The 20882-nt window shown below is 42.4% G+C and overlaps 1 protein-coding gene across 2 annotated transcripts in view; it reads left to right on the plus strand.

Annotated features, from left to right (window-relative positions):
• The first annotated feature begins 13807 nt into the window (after window positions 1-13807).
• PPM1H (protein phosphatase, Mg2+/Mn2+ dependent 1H) overlaps window positions 13808-20882 on the plus strand; it is a 112990-nt gene continuing 105915 nt past the window's right edge. The window contains exon 1 of one of the 2 annotated variants that reach the window (XM_032221413.1): window positions 13808-15952. In XM_032221413.1, the coding sequence (XP_032077304.1) occupies window positions 15717-15952 (236 nt within the window). In that variant the 5' untranslated portion in view covers window positions 13808-15716. The remainder of the gene's footprint in view (window positions 15953-20882) is intronic. The other variant, XM_032221412.1, reaches the window with a different exon arrangement.

Genomic DNA, 20882 nt, shown 5'->3' on the forward strand with positions numbered 1-20882 from the left:
GCACACACTTCTTCTTTCTTTCTTTCCTCCCTCCTCTGGATTCAATGGGGTTTTTAGAAAATCCACACTCCTGTGCACACACTCCCTCTTTCTCTCTCTCTCCCCTCCTCTGGATTCAATGGGATTTTTAGAAAATCCCCACTCCTGTGCGCACACTTCTTCTTTCTTTCTTTCTTTCTTTCTTCCCTCCTCTGGATTCAATGGGATTTTTAGAAAATCCACACTCCTGTGAACACACTCCCTCTTTCTCTCTCTCTCCCCTCCTCTGGATTCAATGGGATTTTTAGAAAATCCCCACTCCTGTGCACACACTTCTTTCTTTCTTTCTTTCTTTCTTTCTTTCTTTCTTTCTTTCTTTCTTTCTTTCTTCCCTCCTCTGGATTCAATGGGATTTTTAGAAAATCCACACTCCTGTGCACACACTTCTTTCTTTCTTTCTTTCTTTCTTTCTTTCTTTCTTTCTTTCTTTCTTTCTTTCTTTCTTTCTTTCTTTCTTCCCTCCTCTGGATTCAATGGGGTTTTTAGAAAATCCACACTCCTGTGCACACACTCCCTCTTTCTCTCTCTCTCCCCTCCTCTGGATTCAATGGGATTTTTAGAAAATCCCCACTCCTGTGCACACACTTCTTCTTTCTTTCTTTCTTTCTTCCCTCCTCTGGATTCAATGGGGTTTTTAGAAAATCCACACTCCTGTGCACACACTCCCTCTTTCTCTCTCTCTCCCCTCCTCTGGATTCAATGGGATTTTTAGAAAATCCGAACTCCTGTGCACACACTTCTTCTTTCTTTCTTTCTTCCCTCCTCTGGATTCAATGGGGTTTTTAGAAAATCCACACTCCTGTGCACACACTCCCTCTTTCTCTCTCTCTCCCCTCCTCTGGATTCAATGGGATTTTTAGAAAATCCCCACTCCTGTGCACACACTTCTTCTTTCTTTCTTTCTTTCTTTCTTTCTTTCTTTCTTTCTTTCTTTCTTTCTTCCCTCCTCTGGATTCAATGGGATTTTTAGAAAATCCACACTCCTGTGCACACACTTCTTTCTTTCTTTCTTTCTTCCCTCCTCTGGATTCAATGGGGTTTTTAGAAAATCCACACTCCTGTGCACACACTCCCTCTTTCTCTCTCTCTCCCCTCCTCTGGATTCAATGGGATTTTTAGAAAATCCCCACTCCTGTGCACACACTTCTTCTTTCTTTCTTTCTTTCTTCCCTCCTCTGGATTCAATGGGGTTTTTAGAAAATCCCCACTCCTGTGCACACACTCCCTCTTTCTCTCTCTCTCCCCTCCTCTGGATTCAATGGGATTTTTAGAAAATCCCCACTCCTGTGCACACACTTCTTTCTTTCTTTCTTTCTTTCTTTCTTTCTTTCTTTCTTTCTTTCTTTCTTTCTTTCTTCCCTCCTCTGGATTCAATGGGATTTTTAGAAAATCCACACTCCTGTGCACACACTTCTTTCTTTCTTTCTTTCTTTCTTTCTTTCTTTCTTTCTTTCTTTCTTTCTTCCTTCCTTCCCTCCTCTGGATTCAATGGGGTTTTTAGAAAATCCACACTCCTGTGCACACACTCCCTCTTTCTCTCTCTCTCCCCTCCTCTGGATTCAATGGGATTTTTAGAAAATCCCCACTCCTGTGCACACACTTCTTCTTTCTTTCTTTCCTCCCTCCTCTGGATTCAATGGGGTTTTTAGAAAATCCACACTCCTGTGCACACACTCCCTCTTTCTCTCTCTCTCCCCTCCTCTGGATTCAATGGGATTTTTAGAAAATCCCCACTCCTGTGCGCACACTTCTTCTTTCTTTCTTTCTTTCTTTCTTTCTTTCTTCCCTCCTCTGGATTCAATGGGATTTTTAGAAAATCCACACTCCTGTGAACACACTCCCTCTTTCTCTCTCTCTCCCCTCCTCTGGATTCAATGGGATTTTTAGAAAATCCCCACTCCTGTGCACACACTTCTTTCTTTCTTTCTTTCTTTCTTTCTTTCTTTCTTTCTTTCTTTCTTTCTTTCTTTCTTTCTTTCTTTCTTCCCTCCTCTGGATTCAATGGGATTTTTAGAAAATCCACACTCCTGTGCACACACTTCTTTCTTTCTTTCTTTCTTTCTTTCTTTCTTTCTTTCTTTCTTCCCTCCTCTGGATTCAATGGGGTTTTTAGAAAATCCACACTCCTGTGCACACACTCCCTCTTTCTCTCTCTCTCCCCTCCTCTGGATTCAATGGGATTTTTAGAAAATCCCCACTCCTGTGCACACACTTCTTCTTTCTTTCTTTCTTTCTTCCCTCCTCTGGATTCAATGGGGTTTTTAGAAAATCCACACTCCTGTGCACACACTCCCTCTTTCTCTCTCTCTCCCCTCCTCTGGATTCAATGGGATTTTTAGAAAATCCCCACTCCTGTGCACACACTTCTTCTTTCTTTCTTTCTTCCCTCCTCTGGATTCAATGGGGTTTTTAGAAAATCCACACTCCTGTGCACACACTCCCTCTTTCTCTCTCTCTCCCCTCCTCTGGATTCAATGGGATTTTTAGAAAATCCCCACTCCTGTGCACACACTTCTTCTTTCTTTCTTTCTTCCCTCCTCTGGATTCAATGGGGTTTTTAGAAAATCCACACTCCTGTGCACACACTCCCTCTTTCTCTCTCTCTCCCCTCCTCTGGATTCAATGGGATTTTTAGAAAATCCCCACTCCTGTGCACACACTTCTTCTTTCTTTCTTTCTTTCTTTCTTCCCTCCTCTGGATTCAATGGGATTTTTAGAAAATCCACACTCCTGTGCACACACTCCCTCTTTCTTTCTCTCTTCTTTATAGCTAAATTTGATACCATTAAAAATTAAATAGGATTAAAATCTGTGGTTTATAATTTACCAGTTGTGTCCACCCCACTCCTTTCACCAGCGTTAGCCCGCTGCACCAAGGGGGGCACGTAAGAGGAAGGGGAAAATACAAGAGTGCACGCGGCAACCTCGATGTCTAAGTGGGCAAGTTCACAGCATGCGCGCCCGCACGTCTGAGACAGGGCATAAAAAGGGAAAAAAAGGCTGATTGGACCCAGCTCTGTTTGGGGCGCAGGCATGGCGCGGCAGCAGTTTTTCAGGCTGCTCCCAGATGGGAAGGGAGGGGGATTGTAAACCCCTTCTACACCCTGGCTCCTCCTCTTCCAGAGTTCTGGCTCTCTTTCTTTCTTTCTTTTTTTTCTTTCTTTGAAAGAGAAGCCCAAATTAGCCAAAGGGGGGAAAGCGAGTGAGCAAGGGACCCCAGGAAACTAGACTCGCTTGGCTGGACTACGTACGCTCCTTGGCTTAGTTGCTTTCCGCGCGCCTGTTAATATATTCACGGAAACAAACCACGGCAGTTTTCCCCAAGGGCAATGCCGAAGAGCAGAGCCCGGAGAGAAACCAAGGAAGTCACGGAGGGCATTTGCCACTTTCTCTAGAAGGTGATACGAGCTTCCCTTTCGAATGGGAAGGGACGGGGGGGTTGGCTGGGCTCTTCCCAGCAGGAAAGGGGGTTGTTTGAAACATTGGGACCGGGGGAGGGGTTGGTTTTGTTTTGTTTTGAAAGGAAATCTCAACCTGTTACAATCGTCCTTCCCAAATGAGCCGAGGAGGACAGCGGCGAAAAGTTTTCTCCAACATTTAGGGGAAAGTCGCGAGCAGCATTGCCCTCACAACTGAGGGGAATAACACCTTTCCACTGGGGATCGTGGCCACCTTTCAGAAACTGAGCGCAGTTTTGCGCCCGGTATTCTTGGAAGAGGTCCCGTTGGAGCCAGAGGGGTTTTTATACGAAGAAAGGAACTGCAAACAGTAAACGTGACGGCCCCAAGGAAAGGAGAGGCTGAGCCACGGGAACGAAAAGAAAAAGGGAGGGGGAAAAAACCCGCCCTCTTCCCCTTCCAGGTTTTCTTAAAAAGCAGGCAGCGCTCCTTGGCCGCAGGGCTTCACAGGGACCTTTCCCCCTCCCACTGCTTCGCTCGCTCGCTTTCCCCCCTTTGGCTAATTTGGGCTTCTCTTTCAAAGAAAGAAAGAAAGAGAGCCCGAACTCTGGAAGAGGAGGAGCCAGGGTGTGGAAGGGGTTTACAATCCCCCTCCCTTCCCATCTGGGAGCAGCCTGAAAAAACTGCTGGGAGGTATGTGGTTCCTAGGTCAGCGGCGCGTGGGTTCAAACTAGGAAGAAACTGGAGGTGGGGGGGAGCAGTTCGAGAGACTATGGAGAATATGGACTTCAGAGGCGGACCAGAAAGAGGTCCCGACAAAGATCTGAGGCTGAATTCGGCAGTGTTTATGGATCAGGGTCAGCCCCACCAGCTGGCGACAGGAGAGCAGAGAGGAGCGGACGGAGCAGAAGCAGCCCCAGGGCTCCGCTGCCGCTCCCCGCATTTTCTGGACGGGGATCCCTTGGAGAGGGGATTCCTTCCTGCGAGACCCCATCCAGAAAATGCAGCGGAGCCCCGGGACTGCTTCTGCTGCGTCCGCTGGACTGTGGGGCTTGGAAGGGGGCGGGAAGAGCGGCTGGGCTGGCGGTGGCCGGCGGTGGCAGGCTGGTTCGCCTCCTCCTCCTCCAACAGGCAACAGCACTGCCGGATCCAGTTGTAGACTCGAGTATAAGCCGAGGCGGCTTTTTTCAGCCCAAAAAGTGGGCTGAAAAACTCGGCTTATACTCGAGTATATACGGTAAGTATTTTTTAATGGCTGCAATGTTTATTTAGGACTTTCTATAAATAAGCATCTACAGCAGATAAACCATCTAAAACACAGTAAGGCAATCATCTAATGTTGCTAAGCCACAAAATATGTACACATAATAGCTTTCTTAGCAGCAAAACCTGGTTAGACTTTCATATTTGTCAGATTATTCAGAAATATACTTATCCAAGTCAATTGTACCTATAGTTTAAAGCACACATTTTAATATTAAGGTGCAACTCAGCAGCTACCTTACTTTATCTGATTTTGCTACACCAGAGCTTAATATTCTTTCCCAGACAGTTGTTTCCTTTCTTTTCTACTGTCTTTGCAGAATCATGATCAGTGATGATCACCACTAATAGGAATGATTCAACAGTTTTTCACACTTACCCTTTCTGTTAACCATTTGAGTGTAGAAAAATGTATTAAAAACGTATACCTGTTCTCTACTAGTAGTGAAGGCCAGGGAGCCCATATGAGGATCCATGTTTTGTATCAATACTTTTCAATACTTTTCAAACTTGGAAAAGACTGGCTGGGGAATTCTTGAAGCCCACACAACTTAAAGTTGCCAAGCTTGAAAAACACTGCTCTAGCTGATGCATCTTTGTACTCTATATGGCTATACCAGAGGTGGGTTCTAGCTGACGTTACAGCCGATTTGCTTCTGTGTGCGTTTTGCGCACGTGCACTGGATGTGCGTGGTGCGCACATGTGCAGTTCAATAGAAATTGTTCTGTACACGTGCAGAGCTCCAAAACAAGATGGTGCCGCTGACTGCGGCGACCGGGGAACCGGTTTGAAGGTGTGGCCAGCCTGGGTATCTTCTGGTTCTGCGACCCAGGCCAGCATACCACTAGCAGTTCGGCTGAACCGGGCTGAATTGGTAGGAACCCACTACTGAACTATACTCAATCATTTGATCAGGAAAGCTACAAGTAATTAATGGAGATTCAATAGAACAGTACAATAGCACAATTGATACCTTAATTGTGAACAGACCTGCCCCTAAAAACAATTTTATAATTAATAAAGCAGATATAGATTATTAATCATAATTGACATAGGTTTGTTTTGCCACATATGAAAAAAGTTGGAATTAAAACAGAATGGAAAATTCTGTTTCATTCTAGATAGTTGGAGCATTATCATAACATACTGAATCAATAAAGTTCAATGCAGGGCTTTACCCCAGACTAATAGGTACTGTAGATTTCAATCACAATTCAACAACATAAAACAGTATTGTATTTGAAGCATAATCGCTAAAGTATACTTTACTTTTAAAAGGTACTATTATCTTGTTTTTGTTTTTATACACATAAAGATGCTGTATAAAAGAAAAGGTTTATCATTCTGAAGTGTCTTTTAAACTTACAATTTAAATGCAAATGCACCAGAAAAAATGTTCAAAGTGAATCAAATTGTCAACATAGTACATTCACATTTAAACAGAATTTCTTTTGCCACTGTTAACATTAACAGAAATATTCCATTCTTTAGCACTCTGAAAGTTTTTCTATTAAATTTTTATTGTTCCATTTTTTTTTCTAGGAAGGCATTGTTGTAATGAACGAACAGAAATGTGTACATCTTAAGGGTTTAGAATAAGCATTTTGAACAAGAGTGCTTTTTCTTATATTGCAGGTAATTAGAAAGTATAAGTTCATCAGCTTCTTCATATTTGCTTATTTGCATGATACTTGTTAAAGATAATCTGTATACAATGTTCTAAAAACTTTTGTTAACGTAGGTGAAGAAAGGACAAATTTCCAGAATGTATTGCAATTTGTTATATTGCGATCAGTTTTAAAATATCTTTTTCTCTTGTCGGAAGAAATATCCATCTGGTTCAGTTCCAAGCCGGGAGAAAGACACTGGAAACATAGAGGTTGATTGGAAAGATGGTTTAACGCTGAAGAAGAACCACCAAGCACATGGTTCTGGGCAGCTGACCACATGGAGTTGAAAGTGGCTGGCTTTTATACCTTCTCTTGGTCTTTGAACTTGAGCTTACTGTTCCTGTGCATGAACATATATTCTGTTGGCTGTACAAATCCTAGGAGTTTGTCTGAGCCAAGCTTGACTGAAATTTGGCTGATGCAATGCCCTTTAGGAGATTGTGCAATGTAGTGAGCTCTACTGCTAGTGGGTTAATCGTACTATGTCCTGAGGATCATGTCTTAATCCCATCATCCTGGAGCTGAAGATCTTTTGTTTTGTAGATAGGATGGCCTAGTCTTTCTCAATGGGCTCAAAAATCTGCTGGGGGAGGGAGATTGAGTCTGCTTTCTGTCTTTTAAGAAAAACATGTTTCTCCGCTTCTCATTTAGGAAAATATAATATTCTGCCTTTTTAAAAATATTCTTCAAAATATTTCATTCTTCTAGGAGGATGTGTGTGGTAACTTTCTACACTCTTCTGAATATAGTATACACTATGGAATAAAGGATTTATTTTGGGGCATAATTTTTTGAAAAAGATATTTGAAACAAAATTTAATTATAATATAAAATATAGCTTTTTAAATGTAGTTCTACGACTTGAAGATCTCCTGTTTAAGTTTTCAAACTCATATAATAACTACAATGGAATATATATGGGAGGCTATAGTGAACCCATCACTTTAATGCTTTGTTGTTGCACACAAGATAGTTATATTTAGCTTGCATATTTTTCTATCTTGCTCCATTTTGAAATGAAATGGATTTTCTATCACGGGTTCTTTCATATATACCCAACTCAGTGGGCTCCAAAACCCAAGAGAGCCAACACAACTACCGTATTTTCACGCATATAACCCGCGGGCAATGTGCGTTTTTTACCTACCCTGCATGCCCCCTGCGGGGTATAAAAGTGGGCGGGGTATACGGAAAATATTGTACACAACAGCGACTAACAGATTAACTAAAGGGAGACGTACCAGTATAGCAGTAAACAAACTTGAATAAACTAACCTGTTGCGTTATTTGAATTTTTTATTTGTTTTATTTAAAACAAAGTTACCATATTTTCACATCAATATAAAAGAGCCCTATACAACCCAAATTAAACTTTAAAACATATTTGTCCTATTACTATAAATTAATTAAAAGACTTTAATTGTCCTCTTCTTCACTAGATGAAGAAAAACCCTCAAAGGCATTGTCGCCCGAATCATCATTAAATGCCGCTAAAATGGCCTCTAGGCGTTCGGAGGTGACAGCATCTTGTCGCAGATCGTCATCTTCGTCTGCCGAGTTGTCGCTTAGGTCTGAAGTGCCTTCTTTTTCATCAGCAATGATGCCCACCTTTTTAAATCCATTCAGGATAGTATCAGGAGAGATTTTGTTCCACGCATTAAGCACCCAATTGCAGGCTTCTCCATGGGTTGCACGACGCAAACGACCAGACGGTGTAAAAGTATGAGTCCCAGACTACATCCATTCGTCCCATTCAGCACGAACATAAGTTTTAAACAGATGATTTACTGCAATATCAAGTGGCTGAAGTTTGGAAGTTAAACCACCAGGGATAACAGAAACATGGGCCCCAAGGCCGTTCAGTTTCTTTTTAACGTTTTCGCACTTATGTGCAGCCATGCTGTCAAATATTACCAACGATTTCTTCGAGAAAAATCCGCCTGGTCGGGTTCGGAAACATTTATCTATCCATAACAGCATAACTTCATTGTCCATCCAACCTTTTTTGTTGCAGTGTACGAAGACACCGGGTGGAAATTTTTCGCGGGGCATCGTGATTCGTTTAAATATAACCATTGGTTTAAGTTTTATTCCATTTGCTGTACATGCCAGAACCACAGTAAAGCAGGTCCGCTCATGACCGGTAGTCGATATGGCCACCATTTTAATTCCTTTTTCAGCGACTGACCTCGTAGCAGGAATGTCAAAGGCCATCGGAACTTCATCCATATTAATTATTTCAGAATGCAAAATTCCGCGTTCTCTAATGTTCTCAATGGTGAAATCTCTAAAATTAGCGACTAGTTGCTCCCAATCATTCGGTAAACGTTGTCCAACTGTTGTGCGCATACGCACGGATAAATTGTTCCGTTTCATAAATTTGCCCACCCAGGTTAAGCCACATTTGAAATCGGATATTTTTCGTTCAACGGCAATAAGCCTAGCTTTCATTTGGATGGCCAATGTAGAAACTCCTTGGTTATTCGCCCGCCTGTCTAAAACCCAGTTCTTAAGGTCTACCTCTAAATGCGGCCATTTCGCTCCAGGACCTCGTCTGGCGCGTTTCCTAGGATTCATTTTCGCTAATGCAGCCTTATCTTTTCTCCATTCTCTTATTGACTTTTCGTCAACTTCAAATTCTCGGGCAGATGATCTGTTGCTGGTTGCTTCAGCACGTGTTACTACGTTAAGTTTGAAATCGGCCGTGTATGACTTTCGCTTAGGCATGGTTCTATAAAGACAAAATTATTTGTCATTAGAATTTTTATTTATTCAAGTGCAACGGATCTAAAAAATGTGAACTTAGAACTTACAGTAATCTGAATGCTAAACATACCTGTTAGAAGTCAGTGGCTCTGCGAAGAACTTCTTGAACGCAATCGGCAATAAGAGACAAATTCGCGAATGGTTTTGAAAAACAACAAACTAAACTCGATCGACAATGTTCCGGTCTCGGTCTCGATCTTTTGTTTATTTGGATGGCTTAGTGTCACACTACAGCGTGATTGTTCCCAGTACGGCCTATATTTTACTTCACGTTTATTGAAGATAAATATCGGTAAAGGTAATACCATTGTAATTAGCAATAAAGTTTACATATAACGTCGATTGGTTATAATGGGGAGGTCCGATGGCTTAATCGTCGCGGGTTATATAAGAAGGCGGGGTGTATAAAAACTTTTTTACATAAATCTTGAAAACCTGCGGGTTATTTGCGTGGGCGGGTTATTTGCGTGGGCGGGATATATGCATGAAAATACGGTACACAGGTCCCTAGGCATCACACACATATAAATACTCAAAGGCTAGTACTCATAGCTCACTACTCCAGTCTTTCCCACTTCTACACCACCTCCTACTGTTCCTCGAACTACTTCTTCTGAATCCTACTGCTGGCTCCTTTACAAATACACATAACCACCACCAGAACCAGGCTGTCTCTCTGCTCAGTTTTTATAACCAACAACTGCTGTGCTGACTAGGGCAAGAACTTAAAAGGATAGGACAACAGCAGCACACGTGCTGGCTATTTTGTAGGCAATCTGTTTTCTCACATATTTTCAATTTTACGCAAAACTAATATGACTAGTGAAGGTTTCCTCCAATAAGAAAGTATGGTTTTCTTAAAAGGACAATAGAAGTATTTTTTAAAAACAAATCTTACCATAACTTGATAAATTTGCTTCTTCTAATTATGCATTTTATAGTCTCCATGAGTTAGTGGAATATGTTCATCAGAGCTCACAACTAGCTAATTGTGCAAAAGGATACATCCTTAGCTTAGTTATGAAAAAGTCCATGTTGCTTTCCAAGGTTGAGTTTTATGCAAGGAACCAATAATTGAAGCTATATGGCCCATGAGCACAGCGGAACTTTCCAGTATATATATACATTGAACAGAAATTACAGTAAATCAAAAACAGGTAGTCCTCAACTTATTACTACAATTGGGACTGGAAGTTCCATTGTTAAGTGTGTAACACTCAATTTTATGGCCTTTTGCCACAGTTAAGTAAATCACTGAGGTTGTTAAGCAAATATATGATTTTTAAGTGATTCTGGCTTTTCCTATTGACTTTGCTTGTCAGAAACTTTCTGGAAGGTTGCAAATGGTGAATATGTGACACTGGAATGCTGCAACCATTGAAAAAACATGCAGATTCCTAAATGCCACAATTTTAATCACATAATTGTGAGTTGAACATGCAATATCTGGATGTAAATCATTTTCTTCAGCCCTGTCATAACTTTGAATGGTTGTTAAACGAATGGTCATAAGTCAAGGACTATCTGTAAATTCATGGGGGTACAGTGGTGGTGAAAAAAACTATGCATCAGCAAGGTAATGGGAAGTGATGCTCTCTCTTCAGTATGATACTATGGATGGACTGTGATATTTCTTTTCTTTTTCTTTTACAAGTTTTATTGCATTTTTTTCTTTTTTTCAACATACATACTTTATGGACAGTTTACCGGGTCACATCTTATAAATCACATTTATAATCATGGTTTCATTGTATTCTAATCTTCCTACTTTTATCAATATTCATCTCTTTTATATAATCCTTTGTCTTTTTCCATCAATTCAGTTAGTCATACATATCATTGCTTAACACCTTTTTTTATCTTCAACTAATTACTATTAATTCATCTTAACAAATTAATCATTTATCACAATCTTTGCTATTCCCACTTCAACTATATTATTCTCCTTATATAATTCTTTATCATTTCTTATTCAATTTTTACACATGCAGTAGTTAACATCACTGTATTTCTTTTTCTTTAGTTTTTCTAATTGTTTACCCTATTTCTTCTTCCCCCCAAAATATCTCACAAATTCCCCTTCCCCAATCATTAACATTTTAAATTCCCAACATTAGATTACATTCAAAATTAATATAAAATTGTCTACTTTCACATTCCCATCTACTGATCTACCTTATTATATATATTTACTAATATTTACCCTATTATTATACCACTTTTCTATTGACCTTTTCCTGATTAACCATCATCTCTTACTCTTTTAAGGATTCCATTTTAGGTGACTTTTTAATCTGCTTTTTATCCCGCTCTCTTGAAGTCTTATTTCTCTTTTTTCCCCCCATTTTTGTATGTATTATGCTTTCGCTCCTGTATCCCTTTTATCTTTTAGTTGTATTATTTGCTTTCCCCTTGCCAAAACTTCCACTTGTCTCTGCAAAATGTTTCCCTTTTTATCTTTTAACTGCTTCTTTTTTGGGGAGGGTTTTCCCTCTTTCCTCTCTACTCTTTCTACCTTTCTCTGAATTTCCACAATATTGTCCAATTGATTCTGGTTTTTTACTTCTTCCTCTTCTATACTTTTTACGTCTTGTGTTTCATTTAAATTCCCCCCTTCAAATTCTATTTTCTTCTCTCTGTGTGTAAACAAACTTTCTATCACTTTGTTGTGATAGAACAGGATTCACACACTTTTTTAGCATCAAAAATATTTCTCCATATATCTGGAACTCCATTTTATAACAATGTAAAATGCTTTTGCAATCTCCCCAATTATCTCTTTTCACAACTGACCTGACTTTAGTTTCATTGTTTTTCTTGTTTTCTTCAATTATTCCTCTTCTTTTCAAAGGTAGGGTGTTCTTCTGAGTTAGTATAGTCCAATAGTAATCCAATTGCAAAAGTAGATGAATCCAGTTATAAGTTAGCTTTCTTCAAAGAGAACAGACAAGAAAACACACACACACACAAAAGCAACACAAAAAAGTGACACACAAGCACTCCTTAAATTTTCTCACAATGTCCAAATTGTCGTCTTCTGTATAGATCTTCCAACTGCTTCTTCTCTTGTTATGCCTATTAAAGTCTTAGTATATATTGTGCTCATCAAGCCTTCTGCACTTTGAATATTATAGTACCTTTTTCCAGCAGTAGATGGCACTGAATTTCTGTTCCATATAAGATAAGAAATGCAGCTGATTGTCAAAATATTCAGGGAATTTAAAATACACATGAATAATGCTATTTTCTCCTGAAAATCATTTTTCTAGAATGTTTTAGCTTTCCCCAGCTTTCCAAATGCAAGAATTCTTCTTGGGCTTTTTATTTTATAGTCTCAAATTCTCCTTTTCTTTCCAAGTGCCAAATAGTCGCTTTTCTAAGCTCTGGGATTTCTTTTAAAACTCTAATTTTCAAAGTTCCAAAGAGTTTCATTAAGTGAGACCTGCAATTATCTCACCCAGTTCCAGCTGCTGCTCCAGCTCAGTTCTTAGGTTCGGTTGCCCCAGCTTTGAGACAATCATAGGAAAATGGGCCCAGTTCTGAACAGGTCACATCTCAGTAGTGAGCTGCAGCCCAGGGGTTGGGGACCACTTCTCTACATGGGATTTCTTTTGAAGAGAATTTAGAAAATTCAGCTGATGCAGAATATGGTGACACAGGGAGTTATTGGCACCTGTTATTTAGCACATTTGATACTATAGTTCTACAAGTATGTTTCCAGGTGCAATTCAAGGTTTGGTACTCATCTTGAAGCATTATGAATAGTTTTTAAGAGTGGGATCTGTAAACCATCTTTCCTATACTGCATTTAACAGTTCTAGAAACTGGATAAAAGTGATAAAAAGTGATAAAAGCCTAGCTTGTCAACATCTTTGCAACCAGAGGTTTTTCCAATACCTCTACAATAAGGCACAAAATGGGGAGAAGAGATATTTGACAATGAAGATAGAAAAGGTTATCTTTAAAAAAAACAAGTTATCTAAGATCTGGGCAGACCTGCAGCACTGCCAAAAACACTAAACTTTTATTCAGTTCAATTATACCAAAGCAGAGCCATTAAGTATGACTGGAGATAGAAATGGAAAATTCATGACAGGATTGAAAACACCTTGCTTGTACCTTATGGTACAACTTCCCCCTTTCTCTCTTCCTCCTTCTTCCCTCTTTCTCCCTCCATTCTTTCGCTTCCCCCTTTCTTTCCCCCTTCCTCCCTTTCTCTTTCCCTTCTTTCCTCTCTTCCCTTCTCTTCCTTCCCCTCCCTCCCTTTTCTCTTCCTTTCTTTCCCCCTCCATCTTTCTTTCCATTCCTCCCTCTTCCCTTCCCTCCCTTTTCTTTTCCCCTCTCTTCCCTCCCTCCCCTTTCTCTTCCCTTCCTCTTTTCTCATCCCCCCCTTTCTTTCCCCTACTTTCTCTTTCCCTCCCTCCCACCCCCCTTCCATGAAGCAGCAGCAGCCCTGGCAGCTGTGGTGGGCGAGGAGGGGTGTATGCTGGGGCTGTTGCAGCCACCTCTTCTTTGCTGCTTCCCTCTCCCAAACCGGCTCGCTTGTCTCTTTAAATCATGCCTTTGTCTCAAGGGCCCGAGCAGGACAAAGCAATTGGAAAGAATGGGGAGGGGGTAGGTAATGGAGGTATAGGTAAGGTAATGGAGAAATGGAGACATCTTGGCTTGAACTGGGTTCCTTCCCCCCATGGGAGAGAGAGAGGGAGGGAAAGGTGGGGCAGCTTTGCCAGAAAAGCTATCTGAGAGGCGACAACTAGCTGAGAAGCCTCTGTTCTTCCTCCTTACCTTATTTCTCCCCACCCCACCCCAATCCTTTCCCAGTTGTTTTGTCCTGCTTAGGCCATTGAGAGAAGCCTGCCACGCGCACTTTCTACCGAGGACTCATTTCAGGGGGAGCATGCCTAGTGACAAAGAGGCCTGAGTTAAAGAGACAGGCAAGCTGGGTTGGAGGAGGGAAGCAGCAAAGAAGTAGTGGCGGAAACAGCTCTGGCGTCTCCCGTCTCCACCATTGGGAAGTGGGCTAAATTTCACTGTGCTGCTGCTCAAGACAGCAACAGCAAATGTACCGGCATGAAGGCTTTTTTGCATGGCATTTTAGTCCCACAAATGACAGCGAGAAATGCAACAGAGCTGGGCTGGGGGCAAAGGTGTGCATGCCCAGAGAGAGGGCTCTACGTGCCACCTCTGGTATGCGTGCCATAGGTTCACCATCACAGACCTAGACTTAGTCCTTGTAATCAGCTATTAAAGATGCTGGTAAGCCATGTCAAAATAATTTGCTGCTTAAATTTTTATAATAAAAAGCATACTTTGTATTTCCCCAGATCCAAAGCATGATTTTCCCCTTTCCCTGTACAATCCTAAAATCAAGACTTGGTGGGGGTTCTTTTTGCAGACTTCTCAAGATTTACTGATTTGTTGGGCAGGTACATCTTTTATTAGACTAACAAGTGCTTGGTTCTGTGTGACTGTCAAAGACGGCACCCTAGGAGTGGGCCCAAACTTGGGGATGGGACATTTATGAGTAAGATGGATGCTTTATGCATCTGCAGCACTTCATTCTGACTCTCAGTATTGTCTTTTATATGCAAACTAACTTGGAATTCATATGTGCTGCCTGAGAGGCCAACAGGTCAATAAATACAATAAAAAGCATAGCACAATATAAGAGAGAGGAGCAGATTAGATGTTCTGTATGCATCCCCTCCCCCACCTTGAACCACTTTGTATTGAATGGATCAGATCCCAGTAGGTGTAACCCGGAAGAAGCAGTCACCTGCAAAAAATGCAACATTGAACTCTTTATTAATAAAGCCCGATTAACGAAAAACTCATACGGAATTCACCAAGGGACAGGCGACAAAGTAAAAAGAGGACTGGTTACAAAAGTTTTTTTTTAAATACTTCCAACTTGAAAATTGCCCTGCTCCTTACAATATTGAAGCCTGAGGCTGCAACCCTCACTCACCTCCAGGGAGCGATTCAATTGAAGCGGCCCTACTTCCAGGCTAAGGTAGAAATGCGTGGCAACTTTCTACTCGGGGAAGACTAACGGAGTCGCCCTTTGCTCTTAAGCCAATTCTCTTTGGTTTTGCCTTCTGTCTCCCAGCCCCCTCGGCCTTTCCTATTCCGCCGGCAGCCCCCAGAACCAGGCCAACCACCGCCGCAAGATCTCCGGGGCTGCGCTGGTAGCGAGCGCGCTGCCGCAGCCCGAAAACCAGGAAGCTCGCGTGGCCCACCGAGCCCAGGCAGGCTGTCATCACGTGACGCAGCGCGTGGAGCCGCGCAAGCCGCTCCGCTCGGGTCAACTTCGGGTATCGGCGCCCGCCGCGGAAGAGCCAAGCGGGGTGGCCGCTGCTCCTGCTGCTATGCCCACGCCACGGTGGGTGCTCTCTCCTCCTCCTCCTCGGCTCGGCGGCTCCCGCGGGTGACTTCCTCGCCGTCCGTTCCATGCAGCCCCTCCGCGGCGGAAGCGTTTTTGCTCCAGCGTGAAACCTGCCTTGCTGTCGCCTTGCGCGCCCGCCCGCTTTGGATGGTGCTTCCCTTGGCCCCGTGGGTGCCGCGGGCGGCGGGACTAATATGCTGACGCGGATGAGGTCTGCCGTGGCCAATCTGGTGGGAGGCATCATGTCCGGCAGTTCGGGCTCGGAGCCCGGCGGGGGCTTGGATTTGCCTGGTCGCTTTCCCTATGGCAGACCCGACTTCCTGGGGCTCTCTCAGGACGAGGTCGAGTGCTCCGCCGATCACATCGCCCGCCCCATCCTCATCCTCAACAAGGAGACCCAGCGGCTGCCCTGGACCACGGGATACGCAGAGTAAGTAGCCGCTGGGAGTGGGCCGAGCCGGTTGGGGGTGTCTTGGGCCCTCGGTTGGCCACGGGAGGGCTTGAAAGGGAGGCCCCCGTGCGTGTAGTCTTCCGGGCAGCGAGGACTCCGCAGCAGCCGCAGAAGGGGAAAAAGGCGACGGCCCGGGCACCGGCTCGGTGGGAAGAGGCTGGAAGAAAAGTGGGGCGGGGCGCTACTTTTCTGAACTAAAGGCAACGCTTTAACTTTTCATATGAGAAGCGCACAGGCCGGTTTGGAAAAAGACTCTTGCAAAAGATCTAGGAAAACCTGCTTAACATACTGTATATACTCGAGTATAAGCCTAGTTTTTCAGCCCACTTTTTGGGCTGAAAAAAGCCGCCTCGGCTTATACTCGAGTCAGTGAAAAATTTGCCCGAAATGGAGGAGAAAAAGGGGCGGGGCCATGCCGCTGGGTTACACTCGTGAATGGCCCAGTGCCCCTGTGAGTTTCCCCTCCCTCTGTGTTAGTTTGCCGCGCAGCGCGCACCGCACCATCCCCCCTCCTCACGTTCTAATGTAATGCAGGGCTGTCTTACGATTCCCCTTCCTCCCCCTCCTGCCGCTCTGCAACGATGTCCCACCTCCTCCTTGTTATGGCAAGCAGCCACATAGCGATGTCCCACCTCCTCTGGTACAGTGATCCAATGATAGGAATCACTGTGCCGTGTGTCATAGGAGGCGGGACATCGCTCCCGCGGCTGCACGGGACATCATCATCACAGCGGGACATCAGCATCATGAGGTGAGTGAAGTATTTCATTGAATACACCGCTAGTTTACTGTTTTTCTTTGAAATAAATATTCAAAAACATTATTGGTATCTATTTTTATTTTTGAAATTTACCGGTAGCTGCTGCATTTCCCACCCTAGGCTTATACTCGAGTCAATAACTTTTCCAGTTTTTTTGTGGTAAAATTAGGTGCCTCGGCTTATATTCGGGTCGGCCTATACTCGAGTATATACGGTACCAAGCCCATTTACTAAATATCAGGTTCAGTTGAATTTTCCTCCCCCAAGTCATGGAATAACTATTGTATCTTGTACCGGTTTTCTTTCATTTCTCCTTCAGTGAGTGTGAAGCATAGCTGGTACATCAATCACTGGCAGTGTTTTCCTGGCTTTGATTCATCCTTAGCTTGAAGCAAGCCCCCCTTTACCTGTGTGTAATTTTGCAACCTTGATTGATATCCATTTCTGTATCTATACTTGCATGGAAGCAAGCCTCATTCTTAAATTCCTAAGAAGCATATGTAATACATTAAAGTGCTTGCTTTTGGCATGTGGTGGGTTTTTGCACATATGTTCCAGTACAACTTATTATATGGAACCCTTAAAGAGGGAAAGTATAATAAAGGGACAAAAGTAATAAAAAAATGCCATTAGCTGGTTCATTTTTATAAAACTCCATCATAGAGCAGTGGCCACTCCACTGTTTTGCCTTTGCTTCTGTAGAATAGCATTTAGTCCAGCAGTTGGTGTGTGTGCAAGCTCCTGAATTGTTATGGGTGGATAAGATGTCCTGTGTTTGTAGGATGATTTAACATAGATTTGTTTTCCTTCTGTTTTGATAATGGCAAAATGGTATTTAGCTAAAACAAGCCTCCAACCCCCTTTTTGGGCCTGTGCTGCAATGATGATGTCCAGAGTGTTTGCCTTTGATCCCTTTCATTCTCAAAATTTTCCATCTTCCCTGCACACAATACCTTGTCACTGTGGAAGGTGTCCTCCAAAGGTGGGATGAAGGAGACTACAGTCCTTTGCTGTTTTTCCTTTTTCCCATTCTTCACCTTTCTACTACATGTGTTTTAAAATTATTACTTCAACTGAGTATAACCTTTTCTTAAAATTAAAGTTCTGAGTTATTGCAAATGTAATTGTTTTAATTTGATGAGAATGAGATGCAGCTTTTCAACTGGTAGCAAATGCCTTGAAAGTCTATTGGTTACATTTCTGGGGCTTTAGAGATTTCTCAAAGTTCAGTTAAGGAAAGAGGACGAGGAAGAGGCAGAGTGTTTTGAATTTCATGGTTACCAAATCTGATCCATTTGATGTGCTATATGTACATGGTGTTTTTTTGTTGAAAAATGTAGAAAATTCTACTAATTTTCTAAATTAGTAGAAAAGATCATACTTCCTCTATGGCTAATATAAGAGTAACATAATTTGTAATAACATATAGTAACCAAATTTTCTCTGACTATAATAGTGCAGAATGAAAAGTTCAGGAACTTTTCAAGCACATTCTTTTAAACATGATTTCTTACATTGGAGTGTTGATATAGTTTTAGAGGCTTAACTTCAAAGATTACCAATGATTGACTAACTTGAGGCAGAGGGCTTCCTCTTAACACAAAGCTGTTCAAGATGTTTGACAGAGAAAAAAAGTACAGGCAGATGTGAGGACATTTTTATGAGGGGGTCTAAATGTCCATTCAGTGGAAAAATTCATTCACCCATATCCTGACATATATGCAAGCAATGGCTTTATTTGACCCAATGAATAATAGCTCTTGAAATTGTATTAATATGGATATTGGTCTTCTGAGTGATTTCTTCAGGTATTTGCCTAAACAATTAGAGCCAAGGAATAGGTATACTAATTTTGCACCTTTACTCTTTCTTATTTGCATATTTGGGCATCTGAAAGGGTTCTGTACTTGTTGACTGCTTCAGGACAGAACTCCTTATAATTCTTATAATAAGAATTCTTATTCTTATTTATTATTGTGCCCGTTTATGTTCAGTAAGTGTTCCTTTTGAACTTATTTCTTTGCATATTATAACAGACACTGCAATAGAAATGTGGAAAATGAAAACATTTCCTCTATATTTATTCAAGAGTAAGCACAGAATTCTGAACAAATAAATACATATGTAATAGGCTAACTCTATGTCCATAAAACCTAATGCACATAATCACCAAGTTTCTATGGGTGAAAAGCCACATTCATTATTGTGTCTGCAAATGCATCCATTTTGTCTATTGCTTTATTTTTGCTCCTCACAGGGACTGTTAAGCAAACTCCCTTGTGACTCACAGCACATAGTTGCAGCTTTTAAGAAAGATGATTTTCTACTGTATTGTATCCTCTGTATTACTGTCAAACTTCCATTTTTAATAACCCTTATAATTTGAGGGCTATTAATAGTTCTCTATATCTAGTTTATGTAGTCTCCTCAGCAATTATAGCAAATGGATGTTCTGTTCTATCTTCATCTTAGTGAATTCTTTAAAAATTGGCAATATTTATTTTGATTGCACAGCTACTTGATAAAATTACCCAAAGATTTCTTGTTCTTTTTATTTTGTTCGTTCCATTGTAATTTTCTGGCATTTTCAGTCTATTCACATTTATTGTCCACAGAAGACAATGTTTAATTCTCTTATTACTCATTTACATTTCTCATTCAACAGCAGTCTGAGAGATGCCAAGGAACCCCAGACCTTTACCATGTTCTCTCATTATAATGAAATTTTTGTCTTGGAGATGAACCTCTATTGCAGTTGTTTTGGCAGACAGATGAATTGAGCTCTGTCAAGTTTTGACAATCTGCCTGACCCTTTCTTTGTAGTAATGAAAAAAATATACAGTCTTTCCCTGAAAATAAGACAGGGTCTTATTTTCTTTTGACCCCCAAAATATGGCTTGGGCTTTATTATTGGTGGGGAGGCTTATTGTTTTGGGGTTTCCGGGTGGCTGCTTTCTTGCAGGTGGGCTCCCAAAGAGCCGGGCACAGCCTCAGGGCGAATGGCTGTGTCGCAGCAGCGCAACACAGCAGCCATGAGGTGACCATGCTCATGAGCAGCTGGCCCACAACCATAGAGTGTACTACCAGAGCGGCCACTTCCGGAAGACTTGGCAGCCGATCTTCGGACTTTGGAAGCCAGAGGAGCCATGCTGGGGGAGCGGTGGTGCCCTGGTCCTGCAGGGAGAGCTGGCCCAGGGCATAGTGAGGCTGGGAGACACGTGATCTGGGGGCAGAACAGGCGCTCGCGCAGCCCCCCTCTCCAGCCGGGCAGAACGCCATTCACCAATCTAGGGATATTCCGAAGGTGCCAAGCGGCAGGAGCTGGGGGGTGGGCAGAGCACCACATGGCTTGGCACCTTCAGGATACCCCCTAGGTCAGTGAATAGCACTGTGCCCAGCTGGAAAGGGAGGTTGCTGGGTGGCTGCTTGTGAGCATGGTCATGCGGTTTGCCCTTGAAGCTGTGCCCGGCTGTTCGGGGACCCTCTCGCAAGAGAGCAGCCACCTGACAACCCCCCTCTCTGGCTGGGCACAGCGTCACTCACCAACCTAGTGGTATCCTGAAGGCGACAAGCAACATGAGTGCCTCTCCCCCCCCCCCCCCCCCGGGCTCCCACGGCTTGACACTTTCGGGATCTGGGAGGTTGGTGAAATTAGGGGTGACTTCTTTCCAGGGGAATTAATGGGCAAGTGCATTCTGTTTCTGGGAGGGTGATGTTTTGATTAGGACTATTAAGATAGGGCTACTTTGCTTCACTTTCAAAAAACCTTGTTGCATTAAGCAGGAGAGCTAATGCCTGCTCCCTGTGGTTTATTTTTGTTTTTAATACTGATATTTAAACTGGCTTTAACTATAAAGATTTGAAATATACACATTTTTATAAGTGATCCTATTGATAAAAAATACTATGATTTATGCTCTGATTGATTCAGGATATGATTTTTGTTTACCATAACGAGATATTAAAATCTGCCCAAATTGTTTGTGTTTGTGTGTTTTTAAAGGTTTGTTTAGTAGTCCACTGAGGGGCATGAGGTATGCTTTGCATTAAGCTAAACTGAACTATAAGTTGTTCACATATGGCTAGATCTTCCATCTGTTGAGAGTGGAGGAGTTTATGTAAGTGCAGTTGGTGAATTTTGTGCACTCA

Source organism: Thamnophis elegans, chromosome 7 (genome assembly GCF_009769535.1).
Source record: "Thamnophis elegans isolate rThaEle1 chromosome 7, rThaEle1.pri, whole genome shotgun sequence".
NCBI classification, from domain to species: Eukaryota; Metazoa; Chordata; class Lepidosauria; order Squamata; family Colubridae; genus Thamnophis; species Thamnophis elegans.